Source organism: Aulonocara sp. 'chitande type north' Nkhata Bay, linkage group LG3 (genome assembly GCF_057382095.1).
Source record: "Aulonocara sp. 'chitande type north' Nkhata Bay isolate Kocher_YH1m ecotype deep benthic linkage group LG3, A_spYH_male_GT1.1, whole genome shotgun sequence".
Lineage (NCBI taxonomy): Eukaryota > Metazoa > Chordata > Actinopteri > Cichliformes > Cichlidae > Aulonocara > Aulonocara sp. 'chitande type north' Nkhata Bay.
The window spans coordinates 59,897,264-59,908,184 of record NC_141346.1 but is presented as its reverse complement, the minus strand read 5'-3'; the positions used below and the strand labels follow the sequence as shown (position 1 = coordinate 59,908,184).

General features: G+C 44.0%; 1 protein-coding gene across 1 annotated transcript in view; it reads right to left on the bottom strand.

The window, feature by feature from the left end:
• Nucleotides 1-1,880: 1,880 nt before the first annotated feature.
• Nucleotides 1,881-10,921, bottom strand: part of LOC147336376 (ribonuclease inhibitor-like) — a 66,082-nt gene continuing 57,041 nt past the window's right edge. The window contains exon 4 of the mRNA XM_086286182.1: nt 1,881-2,380. Coding sequence (XP_086142308.1) covers nt 2,368-2,380 — 13 coding nt within the window. The 3' untranslated portion in view covers nt 1,881-2,367. The remainder of the gene's footprint in view (nt 2,381-10,921) is intronic.

The following is a 10,921-nucleotide window of genomic DNA, read 5'->3' as shown; positions in this document are numbered from 1 at the left end:
TGAGTCTGATTTCGAGGTTCTGCTCCTTCTGAAGCATTTGCAGTGCAGAGACCATTAATAGTTTAAAATGTGCGGGTAGGTGGGGGGGGGGGGGGGGGGGGGGTTATATTGCAAAACTCTGATAAGGTTTCACCCATTCACTTCAACAGGAAAAAATGTTATCAACCACAACACAGATGTTGTGACATCTGTGACATCATAATACCCAGTTCCAGTATATGCAGAAAGAACCTTTATCAGCAATTATATTCCTTTAGATGTTTTTGTGTACAGCACTCAAGCAGTTACTTCAAAAATTGTTGCTGTTGTTGTATAAACTCAGATTTTTCAAAACAGGTCATTGATGCATATCTGCACCGTGTTATTGACAGACGAAAGGTAAGTAAGAAATGTCATTTACCTACTAATTTTGAAATAAAAAAAAAACCCTATTTACTGTTCTATAACATTTTTCTATACTTGTGCAGAATGCTGCACACCTGCTCTGTTCAGTAGTTGCAAGCTCGTTGTTTTCTGGGCAGTTCAGATGCCTCAACTGGTATGTTGAAAGCTCAGAAGTGGTCCAAACAGTTGACTCCTTTCTGTTGCTGAGGAAAGAGTTCGGTTCCTTTAAAGAAGACTATATTTGAAAACACCCTGAGACGCATGGTACCTAAGTAAATCCAAATTACTCTGCACTTCCAATCCCACAGATGAAGTTCCCAGTTGAAGACGTGGCTGTGCCCTGTGAACTTTGGTACACACTGGATTCTTGTGGTATGTGTTCATTTTGTTATTAATTTGCATAATTTGTTGTGAAGCAGTTTCTTGCACAAAGTGTTATTTTTAAATAAGTTTTCAGTGGCACAAACAATTGTAATTTTTAATTTAACTTTTTCTTTAGATTGTCAACATCTCTGCACAGAAAATACTGCTCATAGACCCCATGGGAATGAAGGTGTTTATGACAGGAAAATTCTGCGCAACTGGAGGTATGTATGATACTGAGGTGTTATTCTTAGATTAAAAAAAAAAAATCTTGTTTCATTACAAACACTTTTGTTCAACTAGGAATTTTCTGAGGATGAGAGGGCATGAAGACACCATGGAGTGGCAGTTACAGACTATGCAACACAACAAGCGACAGGATTCCAGCAGTTGTGGAGTTTTACTGTTAAAGGTAACCCGTATTCAAATGATTCAGTTTCTTGTTAGCTAGAATTAAGACTTTAAGTGAATTTAAGTGAAGTGAAAGTTATTTCGGTCAACAACAACAAAGATGATCATTTTACATAGAAGTACTTAATCATACAGTAACTGAAAAAGGAATAGGCTGAAGCCTTGTGGCTTATAATTATCCTATCCTTTACCTAATTAAGACTTTACATTCTAATTATGATCAATCTCACAGTTTGCAGAACACTACCTTGATTTTGGAGAGGTCAGTGAGGTGTCAACCACTACAGAGCCAGTTGTGCTGGAGCGAATGCAGATAGCTTGCACCCTACTTGAAAATCGAGGTAAGTCCAGTAAAGTCCTTATCACGTTAGTGCGTACTTCCAATTTAAATAGTGCTTTTCAAACAGCACAGTACAAATAGTGCTCTTCAAACACTTTCAGATAAGACCCTTCTCAAAGTCTAATTTAGACTAATTTTCCAGGAAGTATATTTGGAAAAAATGTACTATTATTTTTTAATTATTCAATAAATAATGTTTGATTAAAACCTAACTATGATTGTGTTTCAGGGAACGCTGAGGACTACTGCATTGTTTGCTCCATGTTAGATGCTAACGCTGACCGCAGCATGATTGAAATGGTAAAACAAAACAAAAGAAAAGAAACACATAAGTCTTAGTATCATTACTTGCCAATCATAATTAAAATGTTGAGTAATAGTATTCACCAAACAGAATATGAGCCATTTATTTTTCCTTTCCAGGTGCAGTATGAATCTTGCCAAAGATGGGCACATTTTGCATGTGAAAAATATAAAGAGAGCAACCAAGAATATAAATGCCAAAAATGTAGCCAGAGTCAGACAGAGACTGTGCAGAGACTGTAGAAGGACAGAGCAGCAGCAGAGCAGTCCAGATACACTGATGATCCTCTGTCAGATCCAGAGGGACACACAGGGATGATGCTGGACTCTACATTGTGTCTGACAGTGGAGCTGTTCTCAGAGCAGTTCACTCTGCAGCACTGACAGTCATCTGCACTTCTTCTCATTCCTCTGTCAGTCACTGCTGGATGAAGCTCTCCTCTCCACCTCCCAGTAACATGGCCCAGTCAGAGCGTCTCTACACACAAGCTGCTGCTGCTTCAACCTCTCTGGATCATCAGGACACAGCTCCTCCTCTCTCAGCACACACACCGTCCTGTTTACCATCATAGCCTCCACCTGCAGAGAGAAGAAGGAAGAGCAGAGGAGATAAACGAGTGTTTCCAGAGACTCTTCATCAGCTGTCAGTCAGTGATGCAGCACATCCAGTATAAAGAGCAGCAGGGACTTCAGTGCTGGGACTGTACTAGGACTCATTGTTGCTTCACTTTTTCTAATCTTTGGATTTTTATTGAAGTTGATGAAAATGTTTTTCCCTCCTAGTTTGAGTTTGGACTTTCATTCATTAGAAGAACCTTGGTGTGTCCACTCTGAGCTCTGTAGGAACCCCAACAACAAGCCCAACAATCCAGATGGACGGTTCCAGCTGTTAACTGGAGGAATTCCATCCAAACATCTGCTCTCACTAAATTCTTCCTCACCTACAGACTGTGTTCTTCACTGCTTTAAACTTGGAAACGAATGCAGTCATTGGTCTGCGTGCTGCTTTGTTCAGAGAGCTGATTGGCTGTTGACAGTGTTTGATCAGAGCGTGTCAGCCGTTACTATGGTGACCATAAAGGTCAGAAACAGGAAGTGTTTGTGTCCAATCCTGAAGCCTGTCACCATTCTCCTCTCACAGCTTCACTGAGAAGCTGCAGCTTTACAGGAAACACTGGATCTTTGTTTCATACTGACTGTGTTTAGTACAATACTGCTGACAGCACCACCCACTCACTCCATCACTCTACTTACACCAGAGTCTCCAGTCTGTAGTCTGGACTCTGCTGAAGATCAGACAGCTGCTTCACATCTGGATCCTTCAGGTTGTTTCTCCACAGCTCCAGCACTCTCAGATGGGAGGGGTTGGACTTCAGTGCTGCTGCCAGATAATCACAGCTGATCTCTGACAAACCACAGTCGACCCATCTGTATAAAGAATGAAAGATGTAAGTTTATTAGACAAAGTGTGAGCTTGAAATCATTCAGTGTTTCATCATCTGTTCAGAGCTGAAGAAGGTTCAGAATGTAGAAGTTTAGAAAATGGAAACTCCAAACAGCTGAAGCCAACAGGAAGCAGCTTCAAACAGGAAACTGTGCAGAGTTTCAGACTATATGTCCTGATGCAGCCAGTTGGATTTTGGAGATTTGAATCTCTGTTCTGTGACTAAGTCCTTGAATCATTTCTTCCAGTTGGTCCAACAAGACAGACTAAGTGTTGGACATGTGTTGTGGCTCCATTAGGGGAGCTTCTAAATGTGATGTGATGGCCCCTCTGGGTCTGTCAGGTCACAGCACTGAAGAGAGCTCAAACTGGGCACACAGTTGTTCCAGTCTGGACCAAAGACTCTATACTGGGACTGAGGGACTGCTTTGACTGCACCCACTGGGACTTTTTAAAGGCTCATGTTCTCACTTAGATCATCGATTTCTACTTACATTTCTTTCTGGGAAAAATGGGGATTACTTTGGAAACAGGAAGTATTTTCCCCAATAAGCAGCCCTGGATTAGTAAATCACTCCAACATGTTCTCAGGCAGAAGAAGCTGTCTTGTTATGAGGGAGAGAAGAAAAAGATTGAGGCACAGAAACTTGTTGAAAGAGAGATAAAGCAGCTAAAATCAGGTGTAAAAGTAAAGCAGAGGATGAGCTGAATAAAGGACACTCAAGGCTGGCTTGGAAAGGAATGAAGTCCATGGTGGGGATGCAGGACAAGGAGCAAAGATGAATGTGATGCTGAATCAGCAGAAGACTTGGACTCATTTGATTCCAGCTTTGATATCATTGATTTCAATGAAGAGCTTTGTGATTGTAGCAAAGGGCTGGTAGCTCTGAGAGTCCCACTGATGAGGTGTTTGTGTGGAAATCTCTTAGTGGGACCAAAGAGAGAAAAAGCCCTGGTCCTGATGCTGTGGGAGGGAAATGATTGAAGTGTGCTGTGAGGAACTGACTGGGAGGTTTTCACACATTTTCCAGTTCTCCTTGGAACAACAGGAAGTTCCCAGCATATGGAAACAAAGGTTAAGTGTCCTATGGCACTCAGTGATGATGGTGCTGTGGCCCCACCACCTCCACCTCTTTGTAAAGGCTAACTGTCATCTGAAGCTTCAAATGGAACTAAGGCTTCCTCCACTAGGTGGCAGTGTCTGATGAGAAAGTGTTAGTGGAGCTGGCCTGGAGTCAGAAACAGGAAGATGCAGGATTTGGGCTGAAATGGGGAAAAGTGGTTAGCACTAGTGCCTTAAAGCAAGAAGGTTGTAGGTTGAAGCTTGTTGGCCTTTCTGTGGAGGTTGGATGTTCTCCCACAGTCCAATGAAATGCTGCTTAGGTTCATTGGTGCTTCTAAATTGGCTGTAGGTGTGGATGTGAGAGAGTGCTTCTCTGTCTCTCTCTGTTGGCCCTGTGATGGACTGCTCACCTGTGCAGGTGGACCACGCCTCTTGCCCTATGACAGCTAGGGCACAGGCTGCAGCCCTGTGAGCCTAAGCTGAATAAACAGTTAGCAAAAATGATCCATAGATGGCCTGAAATCCCCCAGTTAGCAGTTTGGTAGATAGCTATGACATGCTAATCCCATCCAGCAGCTGTATTCTACCTGTAAGCTGATCCCTGCTGAGCCAAAGCACTTTTTCATATACAAATTACAACCTTTAATAGAAACCTATTGGTCAGCATCTTATTAGCCTGCTGTTAGCTTCATTCCACAGAAAACTGAGAGAAACTAACAGAGTTGATAAAGAATAAAGAGAAATGTGCTGATTTAAAGCCTTTGAAGTGCTTCAGATGATCTCTGTCCACTTCTGTCCACTCATTCATTCATGTAAGCTTTCTAATGCAGCTTTGATCTTCACAGTCTGCTTCATGAAACTCATTCTAACCCTGAATGTCAGAGTGTTCCTCCTTCTCTTTCCCATCATTCATGCTGGCAGTGGAGGAGATTTGGATGTTGGACTGTGTTTTGGATGATGTGTGTATGTTTGTGTTGGACTGCTGTCTGTAAAGCAAACGCACATTTTGCTTTGGATTTCAGTGTCAGACAGACTTTAAGGTGGAATGAAGAGTTGGAGAGTTTCACAGTGAATTATCCAGTGGAGGATTTTTCTTCTTCTTTGAAGGTTTGAAATGTGAACATTGTTCTGCTGCAGTCAATGGACTAAACCAGAGAAGAAGAAAACAGACTTTACCATGAAGATCCTCAGTGTGGATCAGTATAATATCAGCCTGATGTCTGCAGTTTAGTGTCAGCACAACTTTCACATCATATTCATCTCAGCACAACTAAAACATGCTGACTGACCTCAGAGTTTCAAGTCCACATCCTGGACTCTCCAGGAAACCACACAGATGCTTCACTCCTGAATCCTGCAGCTTGTTGTTGAAGCTCAGGTCCAGCTCTCTCAGATGGGAGGGGTTGGACTTCAGTGCTGCTGCCAGATAATCACAGCTGATCTCTGACAAACCACAGTCGATCAATCTGTATAAAGAATGAAAGATGTAAGTTTATTAGACAGAGTGTGAGCTTGAAATCATTCAGTGTTTCATCATCTGTTCAGAGCTGAAGAAGGTTCAGAATGTAGAAGTTTAGAAAATGGAAACTCCAAACAGCTGACAGAGTTCATACGCCTTTGTCAGGGTCAAATTCAAGCAAGACCATGTGAAAATTAAAACACATCATCCTAGGTGAACTTAAACACCTTTGTTCCCCTTTTGTTAAGACATAGAAAAGTACACCACACAAAAATACTGCAAAAGGAAACGGTCGCCTTATATACATAGTGTATAAACTCAAAATGCACATTTCACTTCAAATTAAGATTAAGGCTTTGAACAGATCACATAGTTCAGTTCAACATATAAGACTTTAAGAATGCACAAGCATCTACTTAAAATCTATTTAATTTATCATCCATGATATTATTTTGTACAATTCCAATGTATTTTGTTCATCTCCCTTAAATAAACAGGCAGTCTTAAAGTATGAAATATTCATATACAAACACATATAAATGTGTGTACTGTCTCAGTGGCTGATAGTACCCCACAGGCCTCAGTGTGAGCTTGAAGACATTTATAATGTTTAAGTAGTTTAATGTGCAGGTGCTGACGATAAACACATTTTGAATGAAAGCCGGGGAACTTTGGTAGCACAGAAACAAGTGGCTATTCTTTGTGACTATATGGATCACTCACAATACCATTATTTCACACAAAGGCACCAAATTAATACTCAAAAAAGCTGCAGCAATACACACAAATATAAACAGTACTTGGTGACAACTTTGCTTTTAGCCTTTAACCCTTCTTGACTACTTTTGATGTGGCCTCTATATTTTACCTTTAAAAACAGTTTATCTTGCCAATCTGTTATTTTCTCATTTTGACCAACTGTATCAGCACAATTTATCTAAATTCAGACAAAATTTAAAATACAAGTAGAAAGTGATATTTTGACTGTAAAAACCACACACATGTTTAACGAATCATCTTCATAACTTGAAATGCAAATAGAGATTGTACACTTTTAAAAATACGCACACGTTTTGCAAACAACAAAGTTATATGGTACTATTTACCAAAAAATGCAGCCAAGGCTCAGACGTTTTTCATATAATCATTTCAAACTATTTACAGAACAATCAGGTGTCAAACAATAGTTTGTGTCACTCTAACACATATGAGAACAGCACAGGGATAAACCTGCAGGTCTGACAGCAGGTGTGTCACTCAGCGTTTACACTGCAATCTGCCTTTGTTGGCTTTAAGGCAGCAACTGTGACGATCACTAGTAGAACTGACACACAAAACAAAACAACAGCTACACACTAAATACACAAGACAACAAACTAACTTGAGACCAAACACGGTAAACGTCACAAATCTCTCACGTATCAAAACTCTCTCTCTCTTTCGCTCACTCGCTCTCTCTTGCCGGTCACTCCTAAAACTTCCCCCTTTTGCTAAACAACCAAATGTCATGTTTCCATATCATTTTTGATTGGTCGACATGGTACATTTTCCCACCTATAGGGCTTTGGAGCGTGATGTCACGGGAGATGGGCCATGCCCCCTTCCGCCATGACAGTAGGCCAGCCAAAGGATACCATTTCAGCTCTGTGGGGCCGGGCGGCGCTGCTGCACTGGGCCCGGTCTGGATGGGCCTGGGCCCCCTTTCCCTGGCGGGTCGCGGAGTATGGGGGTGCCTACTGGGGTCAGCGGGGGAGCTGGCCCCAGGGAGGGGTCACTTGCCCCTCCCTTCCTTCCCTCCCCATCTCCAGCTGCCTCCCTCTTCCCGCTCCACCACAACCACCCACACATACAGGGCCTTGGAGTAGGGGTATGTCACCAGGGTGCAGAGGAGGCTACCCCCCCCCCCTGTCCCCTTCTGGCTGCCTCTGCCTCAATTTTATCCCACAACTTAGACATTCACATTACTCACACTCTCATTACACATACATATAGGATCTTGGGGGTGGGCACGATACACGGAGTCCAAAGTACCATCAGGGTGTACACCTCACCCCTGGCGTCGTTGCCCACCTCTCAATTTTAAATACACGTAGACATTGAGGGCTAGCAGGAGGGACCATGCGCTTACCTGCTGCTCTCTGGCAGGTAGCTCCATGCCCTCCTGGGTTTTAAATGCACCTTAGAACACACATGCATCAACATTACAATGAGTGGGTGGAGGGAGGTTCGGAGTCTTCTCTCACCCCCGTTCTCTGCGACCTGCTGGAGCGGGGGGCTAGGACTAGGAGGAGGAGTTGGCCGTCCGACTGCGGTCTGGAGTGTGGAGCCTTCCTGCTGCTGCGGAGTCGGGGCGGTCTGCCTCCCCCCACCGCAGGGAAAAGGGAAACACCACCTGGGTCTGGGTGCAGTTCCCCCCTCCAGGGGCGGGGGCACCTAGACCCGGTTTGTAGAGTACGCTTGGGGAGTGTGATCGTGTGTACAACGTCTCTTTATGTCTGTCTCCACGTTGGTTGAGTGTGGAGTAAGTGCATATGAGAGCATGAGGGTGGGAATGGATGTTTGTATCTGTGTGTGCCTGTATGTCTGTGTCTATATGTCAGGTTGGGTATCAGACGCCACCTCTCTGGGGACATCTCAGGCCCTCCAAGGTTTGGAGGCCTATCTCCCCCTACCACCACTTCCCCTGCCAGTGGCGGACCCCCTCAGACATCGGTGCGTTGGTGGTTCTTTGTGTCCGGGGATGGGCGTCCAGGTACACACCGGCTCACTCCTTGGCGGCCGCTTATCGGGGCCTGGAGCCTGGGGCTCGCTCGGGCCACTTCGGAGGTGGGGTGCCCCCGGCCTCTCGGCCTGGGGCTCGGTCACTCAGGCGCAGCTGGCTGCCGGCGGAGCTCACGGGCGCGTCACTGCAACCCCCCCTGGCTTCTGCTCCGCGGCTGCTGAGTGAGCCCTCATCTGGGACTCTCCTCAGCTCTTTCCGGGACAGTGGCGCAGCTGCCCCTCTGTTGGTCTTCCTTGGTCTCTTGTGTTCTGGGGGCCTCTGGATGTCTGGAGTTTTGATCTCCTCCACACCTGCTTCACGCCCTGGAGGACGGGGCTGTGGCCCCCCCACACCCTCTAGCAGATTATTACATGAAGGAACCTTTTAAAAAAACAAAAAACAAGCGCGTCCATGCTCACAGGTGTACACACGGGTGATCACACCCACAAACTACACCCTTTTTGGCTCCTACCTCAAAGCACACTGTGTTCTGTTGATCTTATGTGCTGCACAATAATGTTTAACATTTAGTATTTACTGTCATATTCCCATATATCATTGTGATGTTGTTTATTCTATTACTCTTGTTCTCTTCTGCTTGTTTTCTTTTTTCTTTCTCAGCAGGTGATCCAGGTGATCGATATATGCATTTTTTTTTCTCTGCCCGTTCTGTTGGTTTTTGTCTTTTGCCCTTCTCCCCCGTCCCTCTTCTCAGCTGTTTCTCTTTCCCTCTTTCTTTCTCCCCTTCTTTCCCCCAGTCAAGTCTGTCCCGTATTCAGTAAGTGAAAATAAAATAAACAATAAAAGGTGAATCAAATGGACCATTACGGCAAGGCTGGGATGGTCAGTTTGGTAAAGTAAATCCGTTGGGCATCTTTCTTTGCCTTTAGACAACAATTCTGATGGCAAAAGAGCCAAACGGGACAGGCCAAAAAAAAAGAAAAAAAAAAAAAAGGATACCATTTCAGCTATGGATCGTACGTGTTGTGTTGTCGGTTGCAACGTTAGATCACACGATCGTGAAGGCAAGAAGCTGGATAACGGGCTCTCTTTTCATCGTTTTCCGTCCTGGAGGCAACGTGAGGGATCCCATGTATCCGATATTACTAAACAAAGACGTCAGGCTTGGATTGCAGCGGTGAGACGAGCGGATATCGAGTTCTCTGCAATCCCCAGCTTTTTGTTGGTTTGCTCACGGCATTTTCTAAATTAATTCATATCACTCTTGAAAGGCTTTTAGTGTTATTTTCAACGTGCTGAGGTCATAGATAATGAGATAAAACATGCTAATGTGTGATGCTGCAGAACCACATCATGTCGACTGAGTAGCTTATGATTTGGCATCATTGCAGGCAAACCAGCATATGAAATGGATGTAACAAATCCAGACTGGGCACCAACACTGCACATGGGGCATGACGACATACCTGTATCAGACTCGGACCGGCACTCAAGGCGTACGCAACGGAAGCGAAAAAGAGCACCCATCGGAGGTAAACAACCCCCCCCCCCCTCTAAAAACATACTAAATTGCTATCACTGTACACTAATCCGCACATAACTTCCAGATGAATCACACACCTGTCATTGGAATATTGGTGTACATTTACCTTATGTCTAATTTTATCTTACAGGCTTTCGTTATGCAGCTGCAGAGTCTGAAGGTGTGTCCCGTGCAGAAGTGATTGATGAAGATCTGACAGAAGACCAACAGCAAAATCACAATGTCATGGAGGCAGTGGACAGCAGTTGTGTTGGACAAGTGGAGGTTGAGGTACCAGCTGCAAATGTGGATATACTGAAGAAATGTAAACCTTTTAAAATGATGACAGATTACAAACTCTCAGCTGTGTCTGTAATCAAACCTCTGTAACTTTGCTTCACTTCAGCAGCATCAGCTCATGTTCACATGTTGATTCATGGTTTGCTTCAGTTTTTGATGGACTGCAGAATATTTTGAAGGTTATCTGCTATAAAAAGCCAGAACAGGAAAATCTGCTTCATGTGTTTCTGTTTGATCCTCAGTGACTTTGACACAAAGGCCTCTGCTGTGATGATCACACCTCTGATCAAGTCTCACAGTGTCAGCTTTGTTTTTATACATATGGATATGTGCTGATAAATGATCAGAATTATAATATTTCCGACTGCCTGCTGTGTGCCGTGACCTTTGACCTGCTAAAGACAGTCAGCTGTGGATTATTCATTGTTGTGTCTGATACTTAGAACTGTGAGGAAGAACACTACACAGTTAATCAGGGTCCCCTCTCTCTGAATCAGGAAAGGTGGGCAGGCCGCGTGTGGGCCGCGGGCCATACGTTGAGTCTCACTGTTTGAAATGTGAACATTGTTCTGCTGCAGTCAATGGACTAAACCAGAGAAGAAGAAAACAG